Source organism: Crotalus tigris, unplaced genomic scaffold (genome assembly GCF_016545835.1).
Source record: "Crotalus tigris isolate CLP2741 ecotype Arizona unplaced genomic scaffold, ASM1654583v1 scf7180000024513.1755786, whole genome shotgun sequence".
In the NCBI taxonomy this organism is placed as follows: domain Eukaryota; kingdom Metazoa; phylum Chordata; class Lepidosauria; order Squamata; family Viperidae; genus Crotalus; species Crotalus tigris.
Window position 1 is genome coordinate 392,340 of NW_024100685.1, and position 16,637 is coordinate 408,976.

Here is a 16,637-nt window from a genome sequence, read left to right on the forward strand (position 1 = left end):
AACGTTGCACCCCTTCCTACCGCGAAGAGGTGACGTGCCCGGCTTAGAAGCACGCCAAGAGTTCATCGGGGAGGGGGGTCTCATTGAGGGGGGGGCGAGAGGGGGGAGGGATCCCCTTCCTCGGCCCTGTGCCCTCCACCAGCCATCTACAAGAAAGAGAGGGATCTGGAGGCCTCTGGACCTGGTTCGTTCACCCCAAAGGGATCGACGTAAGGAAAAGGGGGGGCGGGCGAGAGGTCCGCCTTTTGGGGCAGGCAGGCAGGTTTCTGTACTGGCCAGGGGGAGAAAAAAAAAACGGGGGGGGGGGTGCCAGCGGTGGGGGGGGGCATCAGTACATCTTCTGTCGGCTGGGCAAGATGGCTTCCTTGATGAAGGAGAAGACCAGGAGGATCCCCGAACGCTTCCCTCGCTTCCCTTTGGTGAAGTAGTTGGAGACCACATCGTCTGAGCACAAAAGAGACAAATCGGATTTAAAAAGGGGCAGGGTCCCGCACACTCACCTTCCAGGGCTGGCTCTGCCCACTTGTGAAGAAAACACTGCTCCCCCCCCCACACACACACCTGACCCAGCCGAAGGGAGACGTAGAAAGCTGCCGGGCGGGTGAGAGCCGAACGCATCAAGAGTTAGAAGAGAGGAATGGCAGACTGGGGGAGGGGGCTTTGCCCCCCGCTTATACACAGGTGGTCCTCGGCTTAGGGCCCCAGATTTAAGCTCGCCCAGGGAGAAATTGGCTGAGGGGGCTTCGCTCCCATTTTACAACTTTCCTCGCCACCGTTTGTTAAGCGAGTCCAAGATTTCCGCTGCTAAGCGAGACGGCTCAGGGAGTTTTGCCTCGTTTTACGACGGCCCTTGCCACCCTCGCTAAGCGGATCCCTGCGGCTGTTAAATCAGCAGCACGGTTGTTAAGTGAATCCGGCTTCCCTCAGGGAGTTTTGCTGGGGTCAGGCGACACGGCAACCCGCCATAAACGTCACGCACCCAAATGTAAATCGCGTGACACACCCCCCCGGGGGAGGCTACGATGGGCGTAAGTGTGAAAAATGATCCTAAGTCTCTTTTTTTCCAGTGCTGTAATAACTTCAAACGGTCACTAAGCAAAGCGGAGGACTGCCTGTATCTGCAGCTCAGGGCTGAACCGGGGGGGGGGCAGCTTTGCACTCTGTTTATGCACAAGCCTTGTCCTGTCAAGCGCAGCTGGGACGTTCTTGGTGGTTCCTTGATCGGGCTGATGGCTCGCCCACACCTTGGGAGGAAAACCCCTCAATTTTCATAACTGCACAACACACGGGCAGACTTCGCCCTACGTGCCAGCTGGGAAACGGTGAGCGTCGTAGACCAAGTCCAAAAACACTAGAGAATTCCTGGAGGCCGGGCGCTTGGACCGATCGGCCATCCACAGGCACATGGAGGTAAGTGACGTTTGCACAGCGTTCAAGGGAGACCAGCAAGTAGCCAGAAAGGAAGCAAAAAGACTCAAACGCTTCCTTAGAGAGCTGAATGCAACGGAATTTCATTTTAATGTATGCCGGTTAGTGTACATTCAAAGTGACAATAAAGTTATTATTCTATTCTATTCCTATTCCTATTCTATTCATTCTTATTCCTATTTCTATTCTATTCATTCTTATTTCTATTCTATTCTATTCTGCATTCTATTCTATTCTGCATTCTATTTTATTCTGCATTCTATTTATTCTATTCTATATTCTGTTCTGTTCTTCTATTCTATTCTATTCATTCTTATTTCTATTCTATTTTCTATTCTATATTCTATTCTATTCTATATTCTATTCCATTCTCTTCTGCATTCTATTCTGCACTCTATTCTAGATTCTATTCCTATTCTATTCTACTCTATTCTGTTCTATTCTATATTCTATTCTATATTCTATTCTATTCTATTCCTATTCTATTCTATATTCCATTTCATTCAATTCCATTCCATATTCTATTCTTTTCTATTCTTCCATTCCTATTTCTTACACTATTCTATTCGTCTTTTCTATTCTATTCTTATTCTATTCCATTCTTATTTCTCTTCCATTCTATTCTATTCTTATTATTCCATACCATTCCATTCTATAGTCCAATATTTATTCTATTCTATTCTATTCTATTCTATTCTATTCTATTCTATTCTATTCTATTCTATTCTTATTCTATTATTCTATTCTTTATTATCTTATCCTATTTCTATTTCATTCCATTCTATTCCTCACCAGCAATCAACACCCAGGTAGGCAGAGATAAGTACTGGAACAACAATCAGCAAGTAAACCCTAACCCCAATCAAGGAACTACTATCAACGGAAACAATCTCCTAAGCAGGGGGTGGGACTAGACGACCTCCAAGGTCCCTTCCAACTCTTGTTATTATTCTATTCTATTCAGTCCAACAGTGAACAACAACCTAGTTAAGGAACGACCAGGAACATTCCCACCATATATAAACGGAGAGCAATCCCCCCCCCACCTTCCAGCAACGATGATGATGTTCCCTTGTTGGGTAATGAAACGTCTCAAGAGAGCCCCCAGGACCCACAATCCTCTTCCTCAAACCCCCCTCCTTTTCCGCACTGACGGCGTTACCTAGCTGGGTCATGAGAGGTCTGCAAAGAAACAGCCCAGCTCAGAGAAGCACCAGGGAGCCCACGTCAACGGTTCCTTGAGGCCAGCCATCGCTCCCTCCCACCCCCCCTTTTTTTGGGGGGGAGACACCCAGCGTGAATCGAGCAATACGTAACATTGCTGCAGATTTGGGCTGGGTGTGAATTCTGGTGGTGGTGGGGGGGTTGTTTTCTCCCTCCCTGGGCACAAGGGGGTCTGGCTAGAGAACTGACCTCCAGGCTGGACGGTGGACGGCAAGACGTTTTCGCCAGCCGACAGAGACACGAAGAAGGCGAAGGGGATGAGCCAGAGGCAGAAGGTGAAATAGGCCAGGACCTGCAGGGGGGGGGGGCAGGAGAAAAAGAGCATCAGACAAGCCCCAGCCAGTCCCCACAAAACCGTCCCAGCAAGCCCAGCCGTGGTCCCGGAGCGCCCCCTGCAGGCCCAAAGCCCCTACGACCCGCGCATTTAATTTATTAATACCTAATTTCATGGCGAACTTCATTTCGTTGTGAGTTACACAACGACAATAAAAGACATTCTATCCCAGTGGTTCTCCACCTGTGGGTCGGGACCCCATTTGGGGTCGAACGACCATTTCACCGGGGTCGCCAAACAACGCAGTCCGCCATTTTTTTCCCCCCTTTTCCTTAGCTGTGCTACTCCCTTTTATTCTATTGGCTTTTGAAAGCCAATAGAACAGACTCTCTTGCATAGAGTCTAATTCTATTGGCTTTCAAAAGCCAATAGGAATTGTCCAGGCTGTCTCTGCCCTGCTGAACCCACCAAAAGTCCCATTCTGCAAACGGTGCTGCCCCAGTTGAGTAGTCCTCGACTTAAGACCGGTTGGGGGTCAGGGCATTAAAAAGGTTGAAAACCACTGTTCTATCCGTTCTCGCTGGGGAGCCAGGAACCTGACCAGCTCCATTTGGCCTCCTCTGCAGGTGACCTGGATGGGGCACGTCCAACGAGCCAAAGGTGGGGGACACGGAACCCCCAGATCATCATCCAAGCCTGCCCCCTCTCCAGCTGACCCATCCCTGACTTACGATCCCCGCCGATCCCCCAAATTTCTTTCTTTATTATTATTTGAGTAATGATATTATCTAGGATACAAACGTGCGAAAGGGAATAATACAGGGGTTCTCAACCTTTTTAATGTCACGACCCCCAACCGGTCGTAAGTCGAGGACTACTCAACCGGTCGTAAGTCGAGGACTACTCAACTGGTGCAGCCCAGTTTGCAGAATGGGGCTTTTGGCGGGCTCAGCAGGGCAGAGACAGCCTGGACAATTCCTATTGGCTTTGGAAAGCCAATAGAATTAGACTCTATTCAAGAGAGTCTATTCTATTGGCTTTCAAAAGCCAATAGAATAAAAGGGAGTAGCACAGCTCAGGAAAAGGGGGGAAAAATGGTGGACTGCGTTGTTTGGCGACCCCCGTGAAATGGTCGTTCGACCCCAAATGGGGTCCCGACCCACAGGTGGAGAACCACTGGAATGATAGGAGAGAGAGGGGAGGGAAAAGGGAAGGAAAAAAAAAAGGGGGGGGGGAGAAAAAGATAGCACTGCAGAGAGGAAGGCACAGCAGGGTCTCGTGGTTTTATAGTAACCCCCTCCCCAGACCCCACTTACCTCTGAGAAGGGATAATATTCCTCTGCGAAATATTGAAAGGCCAGGTAGTGGTTCAACATAACCAGCACTGCAAAAGAGGATGGGGGGGGGGAGAAAGAGGAGGTGCTTACAATTCTGGGGTGCTTCGCTCAGCCAGCGTGGAGTCCAAGGTCTCCCTTAGGGCCCAAACACTGCAGGAAGAGAGACACCCCCTCCCCACGGAGACCGCAGGCTGCGACAGCCAAAGATCGGCAGCTCCCAAAAGTTTAAGCCTCGTAAACCGTGTTTGTTCGTGGGAAAAGGCCCCCCCCAACCCCCCCTCCGCCTTCAAATTTCAAAGAGTCTCTGCCCTCTTTGACAAAAAAAAAAAAGTGTGTTCCTAGCTCTGACTGCGAGTGAACATTTGCCATTTCGGCCAGATCCACTTTCTCTGCCTTCCCTATTAACCTTGAGTCTTGGACAAGCCCCAGGAACGTTGCGAAACGTGGCTGACGTTGCAACCTTACAAAATCTCTGAAGCAGGATTGAGGAAGAGGAAAAAAATGAAAAAGAAAAGAAAATCGGAAGGTGAAACGAAGCAAAGCGAAGAATGACTCAGAGACCTGAAACAGGTTCCTGCTTACGATAAGCCTGAGATTTATAGAACTAAGGGAGAGGGGGGGTTGAGAGAGGGGGGGGAGGGAGGGAGGGGAGCAAGAGAGAGGGAGGGGAGAGAGAGGGAGAGAGGGAGGATAGAGATAGATAGATAGATAGATAGATAGATAGATAGATAGATAGATAGATAGATAGATAATTAGATGGAAAGAGACAGGCAGACAAGTAGGTAGGTAGATAGATGGATGGAAAGAGACAGACAAGATAGGTAGGTGGATGGATGGATAGATAGATAGATAGATAGATAGATAGATAGATAGATAGATAGATAGATGGAAAGAGACAGGCAGACAAGTAGGTAGGTAGATGGATGGATGGATGGATGGATGGATGGATAGATTAGATGGAAAGAGACAGACAGACAGACAGGTAGGTAGGTGGATGGAAAGACAGACAGACAGACAGGATAGATAGGGAGATGGATGGATGGATGGATAGATTAGATGGAAAGAGACAGACAGACAGGTAGGTGGGTGGGTGGATGGAAAGACAGACAGACAGACAAGATAGATAGGGAGATGGATGGATGGATGGATGGATAGATAGGGATGGATGGATGGAAAGATAGACAGACAAGGTAGGTAGATAGATTAGATGGAAAGATAGATGGATAGACAGATGGATGGACAGATAGACAGATGACGTTGTGGGTGCTTCATCCCTGGAGGCTTTTAAGAAGACACTGGACAGCCCCTTATTTGAGGGATTCCTGCTTGAGCAGGGGGCTGAAGAACTCCAAGGTCCCCTCCAGCTCTATTGATTATTCTGATTATTCTTAAGATACAAACAGACCGACAGACAGACGGACAGAGAAAGAGACAGTCCTTACTCCAAGCACCTCCCGGTCTAAATCTGGATGGCGAAGGAAAAATGGAAGTGCACCTAGCTAGTCCTTGCCTTACCTGCCTTCTGAATAGTGACACACCTTATGGGGACCCCCCCCATAAATCCACGCTTTATGTCTCAAGCAAGACTGCAGAATGAATCAAGAGCTGACTTCCTCTCCTAATCTAGAACAGGGCTCTCCAACCTTGGCTCTTTTATGACTCCTGGACTTCAACTCCCAGAATTCCTGAGCCAGCATGGGGGAACTATGGCCCCTTCATGACTCGTGGACTTCAACTCCCAGAATTCCTGAGCCAGCCATGCTGAGGGGAAAGGGAGAGGTTTCCAAGCTGAACCAGGCTGGCTCAGGAATTCTGGGAGTTGAAGTCCACCAGTCATAAGAGCCAAGGTTGCCTACCCCTGGCCTAGGCCTAGGCCGCTTTATGGTGGACTTCAACTCCCAGAATTCCTGAGCCAGCATGGCTCAGCTTGGAAACCTCTCCCTGTCCCCTCAGCATGGCTGCCTCAGGAATTCTGGGAGTTGAAGTCCACGAGTCTTACAAGTGGCCAAGGTTGGAGACCCCTGATCTAAACCCACAACGGAACTGAGGAGTAAGAGCCATTTCCTGGGGGTGGAGATGAGTGTGGTGGGGGGCAAACCCCACATCTGTCCCACACGAGGCTACGGTGCCACAAGCCCAGGGACGCAACCGCAGCGTTTGACGAAGTCGCAGATGAAGACGCCGAGGGAGGCACTCACCACAGGAGAGGATGAAATTGGGGGAGGTCAGCATGATGAAGGGAAAGGTCTGCAGCAATCCGAAGTAGACCAGGTTGGTGAAGAGACCCACGCCCACCAGGAGACCCGGGAAGCGCTCAAAGAGATACAGGCCGACCAGCACAGCCGTGGAGAACTAGGAGAGAGAAGCAGGTCAAGGCGGAGTCTCAAGTCATCCAGGCAAAGGGGTCTGAATCCTGGCAACGGGACTCGTTTCTGGTCGTTAAGACGTTTCAATCAGGATAAGAGCGGGAAGGGACCTCAGAGGTCTTCTAGTCCAACCCCCTGCTCAAGCACGAGGCCCTATCCCATTCCAGAGAAACAGCGGTTCAATCTCTTTCTGAAAAAGCTCCAGTGATGGAGCACCCACAACTTCTGGTGGCAAGCTGTTCCACTGGTTAATTGTCCTCGCTGTTAGGAAACCCACCCAGCCCCAGGGATGCTGCGACCATCATGAATGTGAAGTCAGTTGCCGAGCGTCCGAATTTTGATCACGGGACCGTGATGGACGCTGCGACGGTCATCAGTGTGAAAATATGTCACAAGTATGTTGCCTTTTTTCAATGCTGTCGTAACTTTGAGTTGGCACTAAGTGAACAGCTGTAAACTGAGCACTACCTGTAAATGTTTTGCCCTGGAAAGGGGAGACAGGCCGCCAAAGGCAACCCAGGAAGCGGGTGCTCTCCCAGGTTTGGAAGCCCAGCTGAGCTTCAAAGAGGCTTCCCAGTCACCCCCCCCCTAAGCTCCCCATTTCCTGCTCCCTCTGAGCCCAGGCCAGAGAGACACACACACACCCCGGAAAACCCGGGTGGAAGGCAGGTCGATGCTTACCCAGATCATGTATTTGATGATCCGGCTTGTGGCCACTGTGTATTCTTCTATCAGCTCCGCCAGGTAGTACAATCCAGCCGCTGGGAGGGAGGGAGGGAGGGAGGGAGGGAGGGAGGGAGGGAAAGAAACAGCCAAGCATTAGGTCACACTGCTACACTGCCTACCCACAATCAGTGCAGCCGCTGCCCCTGCAGGGGAGGCCAAGGTCCAACTTCTACCCCACACCCCTGGCTGAACAGGTGGAACATCCTCGGATAGGGCCAACCTGCCCCTCCGACCTTCAACCTCAGCTGCAGAGCAGGAGCAAATGGAGAAACTCACTGCCTCTTCCCAGGCACGACAACCACGCACTTTTATTAGGGTTAGATTTGTTTTCCCATTCAGATATCAGCAGTAGATAGATGAAAAGGGAGAGGCAGAGAGAGAGACAGACAGAGAGGATAGATTAGATTGATCGAGATGGATGGATGGATGGACAGATACGATAGATAAGAGGTGCTCAACCTATGCTGGGAATTTTGTGTGTTACACACACATATACATACATATACTCACACATATACATACATATACGTATGTATGTATATATATGTCTATATGTGTATGTGTGTATATGAGAAAGAGAGATTAGATAGATAGACAGTCAGATAGATGATAGAATAGAGAGAAGACTGATTAAATAGAGCAGTGTTTCTCAACCTTGACAATTTTAAGGCATGTGGACTTCAACTCCCAGAATTCCATAACCAGCGTTGCTGAGTGTGGAACTCTGGGAGTTGAAGTTCTCATGCCTTAAAATTGTCAAGTTTGGGAAACACTGAAATAGAGAGAAGGAAAGAGAAAGAGGCAGAGTAAAGTTCTATTATTACATAACTATAGGTCTGTAACTATAACATTGCAAAGACTTACACGCATGTGGAAAAAATTCTTGTAACTTTAAATGTTCTTATACTTGTAATTTTTTAATATATTTTTTGTATTTCTATTGTAAGCCGCCCACCATCTCTCTGGAGAGCGAGATGGGCGGCATTTAAATTTAATAAATAAATAAAGGTACATGTCTGTGTGAGAGAAAGAGGGGGGGGGAGGAAGGAATCAAAGAAATAGGAAGGAAGGAAGGAAGGAAGGAAGGAAGGAAGGAAGGAAGGAAGGAAGGAAGGAAGGAAGGGGGAGGGAGAGAAGGACTAGGGAAGGAATGAAAGAATAGGGAAGGAGGGAAAGAAGGAAGGACAAGAGAAGGAATGAAAGAGAAGGAAGAAAGGAAGGGGGAGGGAGGGAAGGACTAGGGAAGGAATGAAAGAACAGGGAAGGAGGGAAGGAAGGACAAGAGAAGGAAGGAAGGAGGTGAGGAAAGGAGGAGGGATGGAAGGAGGAAAAGGGAGAAAAGAAAAAAGAGGGATGGAGGGAGGGAGACAGAGGAAGGAAGGAAATTGGAGGGAATCAAAGAAATTGGAAGCAAGCAACCGTGGGGGGGGGGAAGAGAAGAGAGAGAGAAAGGAAAGAAGAAGAAAGAGAGAGAAAAGCCAATCCTCCCGCCTCTTTTCCCCTTTACAACAACGACCCTGCGAGGTAGGCCGGCCTGCCTTCTCTGCCCGGGCACAGCCGCCCCCAAAGCCCGGCCGGGTCCCTTGAGGGCTGGCTCCTCCTGCTCCTGCTGCCCCCTTCTCCCACGAACCAGCCCGGGGGCGGGGGGGCGGGGCGGCGGCGGGGGTAGACTGCTCCTGGACGGAGAGGCTCCACGGCGGGTGGGCGGGGCCGCCGCGCTCCCGGGGCGCTCTCACCGATGCCGAGGGTGACGAAGGCGGCCTGGACGAGGAGCGCGACCCAGCTCAGCGCGTACATGAACCACATCGTCGCCCGCGCCCCGCGCCTCGCCCGGCGGTGGCTAGCCGCGATGGCTCCGCCCGGCACTTCCGGGACGGCCGGAAGTGGTTGGAGCACCGAGGCCGCGGCCGACGTCGCTAACGCCCCCTTGTCCCCCACAGCGCCCCCAGGCGGCCGGAGGCGGCGTGGCAGGGAGGCGCTCGCCTCGCTCTCCCAGCCGGGCGCCCGCGGGCGTCCTCGAGAAAGCGCCTCCCCTGCCTACACAGCAAGGCGGGCCGGGGCAGGGAGGGGGCCGCGCGCGGAGCAGCGGTGGGGAATGATGGCCCTTGGGTGACTGATGGACTCCAACTCCCAGAATTCCTCAGCCAGCATGGGGAACGGTGGCGCTTGAATGACGGCTGGACTCCAACTCCCAGAATTCCTCAGTCATCATGGGGGAACTGTGGCCCTTGGGTGACTGATGGACTCCGACTCCCAGAATTCCTCAGCCAGCATGGGGAACGATGGCGCTTGAATGATTGCTGGACTCTGACTCCCAGAATTCCCGAGCAGCATGGGGAACGATGGTCCTTGGAGGACTGGTGGACTCCGACTCCCAGAATTCCCAGCCAGCATGGGGAATGATGGCCCTTGGAGGACTGGTGGACTCTTACTTCCAGAATTCCCAGCCAGCATGGGGAACCATGACCCTTGGATGACCAGTGGACTCTGACTCCCAGAATTCCCGAGCAGTGGTGGGGAACAATGGTGCTTGGATGACTGCTGCTTGGACGGGCTGGCTGAAGAATTCTGGGAGTTGAAGTCCACAAGTCATAAAAGGGCCATAGTTCCCCATCTCTTTCTTAAAAGTTCATGGAACCACTTTCATTCAGGGAGAAAATCCAGAATCAGTTGCAAGGACATTTCTCCATGGTGTGTGTGTGTGTGTGTGTGTGTGTGTGTGTGTGTGTGTGTGTGTGTGTGTGTGTTTCCAGAACCACCAGTCCTTGCATGTTTGTTTATTGGTTGGTTGGTTGCGGCTAGTGTATAACAATCAAATAAACACGTTTAAACAAACTACCGTGGTAAAGAAAAAGGGATAAAAACAATCGTTATGAAAACATGGACGATCATTATTAAATGTTAAAATATTTTATTTATTGTACTTATTAAATTGATTGGCCGCCCGTTTCGTCAAAAGGCTGCCTCGGGCTGGATTATAACATTGAAACGAAGCCATAAATATTCCAGGAGTGAGAGACAATTCCCTGAGGATGGGGTACCAGCACAAATCCGTCAACTCGGAAGACTAAAACCTCCGATCCTGGTGTCCGACCCATATTAGCTCTTGCAACATTATCCTGGGACAGGTCGATTCGCCATCCTTCGTGAAACCATAAATATATGAAAAAATGTATAAAGTCACATTAACACTGCAATAAAAGACGCGTTATTGCCAAAGATGGGGAGGGACGAAAGAGAATATACAGGAGGGGACGTGGGAACTGCTATTAGTTGATCAATTGCCTCCGGTGTGATGCTCCGTCATTGGGGCCCCAAGACAACTGGCCGAAGAACCAGGAAGATCAGAAGGGTGGGAGAGCTCTCACTTGGGGGGGGGGGGAGATAAGATGTTCCAGAGGGCACAAGGCTTGGCAGCAGAAGGCCGTTCTGGACCCGTCCAGCTGGAATTCCTTGATTGACGGGGCCCGCAGCATCCCTCGTCCTCTACGTGCAGAGGTGAGGCAGGCCGGTCCCAATGGGATGAGACCCATGCCAGGCAAGGCTTCCAAGGTGATAACCACCACCTTGGAATAGTGCATCCGGTTTTGATTGCCACGATATCAAAAAGGCATTGAAGCTCTAGAAAGCAGAGAAGAGCAACAAAGATGATTAGGAGACTGGAGGCCAAAACATATGAAGAGTGGTTGCTGGAATTGGGGATGTCTAGTTTAATGAACAGAAGGATGAGGGGGGACATGATAGCCGTGCTCCAATATTTGAGGGGCTGCCACAAAGAGGAGGAGGGGGTCAACCTGTTCTCCAAAGCACCTGAAGGCAGGACAACGGATGGAAACTGAACAAAGAGAGAAGCAACCTGGAATTAAGGAGAAACTTCCTAACACTGAGAACAATTAACCAGTGGAACAGCTTGTCTCCAGAAATCCTGGACGCTCCACCACTGGAGATTTTTAAGAAGAGACTAGACAGCCCCTTGTCCAAAAAGGTATAAGTTCTCCTGCTTGAGCAGGGGGTTGGACTGGATGACCTCCAAGGTCCCTTATGACTCTGTTATTCTGCCATACCTCAAGGTGAAAACGAAAGGTGAGCAGGGTGGAGAAAAACCAGAAATTGCCTCCAGAGGTTGTGTGGGTGCTCCATCCCTGGAGGTTTTTAAGAAGAGACTGGACAGCTACTTGTCTGACGTGGTGGAGGGTCTCCTGCTTGAGCAGGGGGTTGGACTAGATGACCTCCAAGGTCCCTTCCAATTCTGTTACTGGGTTAATGGGTTAAATGTGAACTGCACCCGGAAGCAAACGGGCAACCGCTGCGTCTTGTGGAAGCGCGCTGTGCCATGGGTCACTCCAAGGGGGTTTGGTTCTGTGTGTGCCTTGGAAGGACTGACTGCCTTGGGCTGCAGGAAGGGGTTCAGCCTTGGTGGGGCAGCCCACTGGAGAAAGAGGTTGCAACTGAAGCCCTCGTGGGTGGATGGGTGGGTGGGTGGGAAAAAGCCCGGGTGAGGATTGTCGCAATTACACTCTCTTGCACTAATGGAGTCTGGCACTTACCACACAGAGGCTGGCCTGATGCTGCTGCTCGCTGACCGTGCGCTGACCCTGCGGACTTTGTACCTACACGGCAGCCGGAGACTAAGGAGGACTCTCGTCCCCGGCCCCGTGGGCAGCTCTGGGGCATCGGAAGAAGCAGCTGATGCCAAGCCAGGAGATGTGTCCGAAGCATCAGCCAGGCGCCTCCCTCTCTATGCGCGCTGATGGCGGCCTGACCTTCAGGCTGTGGGCGGAGGGAGCAGCAAGGGCACACCCCTTGCACCCTGTGGCACACCGCCAGGGGCACGTAGGTGGCAAGAAAAGCACATTTGGAGAATTCACCTGTGCCTGGCGGTTGGCTTTGGAGAAGGATGCCAACCACCCTCTTTGAGGGCACATTTGTTCCTGCAGCCATCCTGAGCTGCCTCTTCTCTGCCCTCAGCTCTGGGCAGTCCTCGCTTCAGAATGGCAGAGCTGGAAGGGACCTTGGAGGTCTTCTAGTCCAGCCCCCTGCTCAAGCAGGAGACCTGACACCATGTCAAACAAGTGACTGTCCAGTCTCTTGTTCAAAACCTCCAGTGATGGAGCACCCATGATTTCTGGTGGCAAGCTGTTCCACTGGTTAATTGTCCTCAGGAAGTTTCCTTTTAGTTCCAGGTTGCTTCTCTCCTTATTTTCCATCCATTGTTTCTTGTCCGGCCTTCAGGTGCTTTGGACAATGAGAATAGAATAAAATAGAATAGAATAGAATAGAATAGAATAGAATAGAATAGATATTGGAATATAGAATAGAATAGAATAGAATAGAATAGAATAGAATAGAATAAATATTGGAATATAGAATAGAATAGAATATGGAATGGAATGGAATGGAATAGAATAGAATAGAATAGAAAAGAAAAGAAAAGAATAGACCTTGGAGGTCTTCTAGTCCAGCCACCCGCTCAAGCAGGAGAATCTATCCCATCTAGCCTCTTAAAAATCTCCAGTGATGGAGCACCCATGATTTCTGGAGGCAAGCTGTTCCACTGGTTAATTGTCCTCACTGTTAGGTTGCTTCTCTCTTTGGTCAGTTTCCATCCATTGTTTCTTGTCCTTCCCTCTGGTGCTCTGGAGAATAGTTTGACCCCCTCCTCTTTTTTGTGGCAGCCCCCCAAATACTGGAACTCTGCTATCATGTCCCCCCTATTTCTTCTTTTCTCTAGAGCAGTGTTTCTCAACCTTGACAATTTTAAGGCATGCGGACTTCAACTCCCAGAATTCCACAGCCAGCTGGCTGTGGAATTCTGAGAGTTGAAGTCCACATGCCTTAAAATTGTCAAGGTTGAGAAACACTGCTCTAGACTAGCCAAACCCAACTCCCGCAGCCGTTCTTCGTATGTTTTAGTCTCCAGGCCTTGGATCATCTTAGTTCCTCTTCTATGGATTTTTTCCAAACTCTCCACATCTTTTTTGTGATAGGGTGACCAAAATTGGCTGCAGTATTCCAGGTGTGGCCTTACTAGGGCTTCATAAAGCGGTACTAATACTTCGTGTGATCTTGATTCTATGCCTCTGTTTATACAAGCCCAGGATTGTATTCGCTTTTTTGGCTGCGGCTGCACACGGCTGGCTCACGGTCAAGGGATCGTCCACTAGGACTCCAAGGTCCCTCTCACAGTTGCTGTTTTTAAGCCAGATCTTGCCCAGTCTGTCCTTAAACCTTTGATTTTTCCTGCCTAAATGCCAGGAGGGTCCTACCACAAGCCCCTTCGCCCTCTGGAGGCCAAGGCCCAAAGGAGGCGAGGCCGGCTGAGGCATGGATGGCAGAGCTGAACCCCAAAGAAAACTGGGCCCATCTTGGGGGTCCTGGCTGCAGGAGAACGAAGCCCACTGCCCTCTTCCCATTTCTGAGCGGGAAGCAAGGAGCCCCCCCCTTTCTCCAGAGCTGCTGATGGGAGGGCAAAGGAGGCGGGGGGCTCCCCAGAGGCCCCTCACCCCATTGTGCCAATCAAGAGGGGAGTGAGGCTGAAATCACAGGTGTGAAGTAAGTTCGTCTGGGAAACAGCACTTCTCCATCTGCAGAGTTGCTTCGTTCCTCTTCTCGGCTCCGGAAAACAGCGGCTGGGGATGGTCCCTGGCGGGCACTGCTGCCTTCCTTGGCTACAAGGAGAAGAAGAAGTCGAGCGGAATCGGTTTCGGAGGAGAAAATGGGCAGGGAAGGGGGGAAGGGGGTCCCCCAGGGATGGGCGAGGAGGGGTGGGAGAACTCCAGCCGAGCTGAAGAAGATGGCTCTTTTGCAGCAAAGGCCCCAGACCCTGCAGCAAATTGGAGAAAGAAAGAAAGAAAGAAAGAAAGAAAGAAAGAAAGAAAGAAAGAGGGGAGGGAGGGATGGAGGGAGGGACAGAGGGAAGGAGGAAGGAAGGGGAGGGAGGGAGGGAAGGAGGAAGGAAGGAGGGGGAGGGAGGGAAGGAGGAAAGAAAGAAAAAAATAAATAAATAAAGAAAGAAAGAAAGGGGAGGGAGGAATGGAGGGAGGGACGGAGGGAAGGAGGAAGGAAGGAAGGAAGGAAGGGGAGGGAGAGAGGGAAGGAGGAAGGAAGGAGGGGGAGGGAGGGAAGGGGGAAAGAAAGAAAGAAAGAAAAGAAAGAAAGAAAGAAAGGTGAGGGAGGGACGGAGGGAGGGACGGAGGGAAGGAGGAAGGAAGGAAGGAAGGAAGGAAGGGGAGGGAGAGAGGGAAGGAGGAAGGAAGGAGGGGGAGGGAGGGAAGGGGGAAAGAAAGAAAGAAAGAAAGAAAGAAAGAAAGAAAGAAAGAAAGAAAGAAAGAAAGAAAGAAAGAAAGAAAGAGGGCTTCGTATCATCTCTTATTTATGGCTTTGTATCATCTCTTATTTCAATAACCTTGGTTCTTGCACTGGGTCCAGTATTGTTATGTCTGGCTGAACTCTCAGGCACATTCCTCCCCCCAGCATTGTTTAATTGTAACTCTAAGAGCAAAACATAAGAAGAAAATGGTTGCATTTGTTGTCAAAGGAAAAACATTTGATGCTAGCAACATTGACACTTTGCTTCTTGTCCGGCCTCCAGGTCCTTTGCATAATAATGATGATGATGATTATGATGATAAAGTTGGAAGGGACCTTGGAGGTCATCTAGTCCAACCCCCTGCTCAGCCAGGAAACCCTATACCATTTTGGGCAAATGGCTGTCCAGTTTCTTCTTAAAAACTTCCAGTGTTAGAGCATTCACCACTTATGGAGGCAGGTCGTTCCACTGGTTAATTGTTCTCCCTGTCAGGAAGTTTCTCCTTAGTTCCAGGTTGCTTCTCTCCTTGATTAGTTTCCACCCATTGCTTCTTGTCCTGCCTTCAGGTGCTTTGGAGAATAACTTGACTCCCTCTTCTTTGGGGCAGCCCCTGAGATATTGGAACACTGTTCTCTTTGTTAAACTAGACCAGGGGTAGGCAACCCAAAACACTCAAAGAGCCACTTGGACCCGTTTCCCACCAAAAACAAAACACTGGGAGCCGCAAAACCCTTTTGATATCTAAAATGAAGATAACACTGCATATATCCTTTTTTACCTTTATTATAGGTATATGTATGTGTATGTGTGTGTGTGTGTGTATGTGTAAATGTGTGTGTATACACACACACACACATACACAGACACACACACACACACATATACACATTAAAAATAAAAGTAAAAATATGACTCTTGGGAATATCCATACTATTAAAACAATGATCACCAAGAGAATGCTTTAAGAGAATAAAAGTACATACACACAAAGGTAAAAAAAGGATATATGCAGTTTATCTTCATTTTAGATGTCAAAAGGGTCTCTCTCTCCCTCCCTCTCTATCTGCCCTTGGTCTGCCACTCCTCTTCCCCCACTCTCTCTCTCTCCCTCTCTCTCTCTTTCTCTCTCTCTTTTTCTTCCCCCCTCCTATCTGCTGCTCACCTGGCAAGCTTCAAGCTGTTGTCCAACAAGCTCAGGGGTAAGCAACCTCGTCTCTTTTATGACTCCTGGACTTCAACTCCCAGAATTCCTGAGTCAGCCTAGCTGGGCTAGCTAGCTCTCTCCTGCCCTTCCTGCTTCCTGCAGAGACGCAGCGAAGGGAGGAGCTCCGCCCAGTAAGCTTTTCAGCTCCTCGGAGAACACTGTGAGTGCACTCTCTTTTTTTATACACACACACACACACACACACACACACAGAGAGAGAGAGAGAGAGAGAGAGAGAGAGAGAGAGAGAGAGAGAGAGAGAGAAGCAGGGAAGTGCAATTGACTCTCTCTGTCTCTGTCTCTCTCTGCAAAGGCAGAGGAGGCTGGGAGCCACAGGGGAAGGCTCAAAGAGCCGCATGCGGCTCCGGAGCCGCAGGTTGCCGACCTGTGAACTAGACATACCCAATTCCAGCAACCGTTCCTTGTATGTTTTAGCCTCCTGTCCCCTGATCTTCTTTGTTGCTCTTCTCTGCACTCTTTCCAGAGTCTCAACATCTTTTTTATATCGTGGTGACCAAAACTGGATGCCGTATTCCAAGTGTGGCCTTACCAAGGCCTTGTAAAGTGGTATTAACCCTTCACGTGATCTTGATTCTATCCCTCTGTTCATGCAGCCCAGCTCTATGTTGGCTTTTTTTTGGCAGCTGCAGCACACGGCTGGCTCCTATTTAAATAGCTTATATTTAAATAGCTTGACTCACTTAAGGAAGTCAAGAAGTGGCCACCCCAGGCAATCAAAGGCCCACCATGTTTTCACATGGGAACCTTT

The 16,637-nt window shown here is 50.1% G+C and overlaps 1 protein-coding gene and 1 long non-coding RNA gene across 2 annotated transcripts; both read right to left on the reverse strand.

Moving 5' to 3' along the window:
• On the reverse strand, positions 1–9,234 carry TEX261 (testis expressed 261). The gene is made up of 6 exons (XM_039333889.1): positions 9,092–9,234; positions 7,311–7,390; positions 6,462–6,615; positions 4,243–4,310; positions 2,842–2,944; positions 1–444 (listed from the first exon to the last, which is right to left on the reverse strand). Exons 1-6 carry the CDS (start codon positions 9,159–9,161, stop codon positions 329–331), a joined length of 591 nt encoding a protein of 196 aa, XP_039189823.1. The 5' UTR covers positions 9,162–9,234; the 3' UTR covers positions 1–328.
• Positions 9,235–10,249: 1,015 nt separating this feature from the next.
• Positions 10,250–12,101, reverse strand: LOC120303948. Its single transcript, XR_005555562.1, has 2 exons — positions 11,903–12,101; positions 10,250–10,976 (listed from the first exon to the last, which is right to left on the reverse strand). It is a non-coding gene; the product is annotated as an uncharacterized LOC120303948 (long non-coding RNA).
• Between the last annotated feature and the right edge of the window lie 4,536 nt (positions 12,102–16,637).

Coding starts and splice junctions, on each gene's coding strand:
- TEX261 (XM_039333889.1), bottom strand. CDS start 9,161: ATGTGGTTCATGTACGCGCTGAGCTGGGTCGCGCTCCTCGTCCAGGCC. Junction 7,391..9,091: donor CTTCGTCACCCTCGGCATCG/GTGAGAGCGCCC, acceptor CCTCCCTCCCAG/CGGCTGGATTGTACTACCTG. Junction 4,311..6,461: donor CAATTTCATCCTCTCCTGTG/GTGAGTGCCTCC, acceptor CCTCTTTTGCAG/TGCTGGTTATGTTGAACCAC.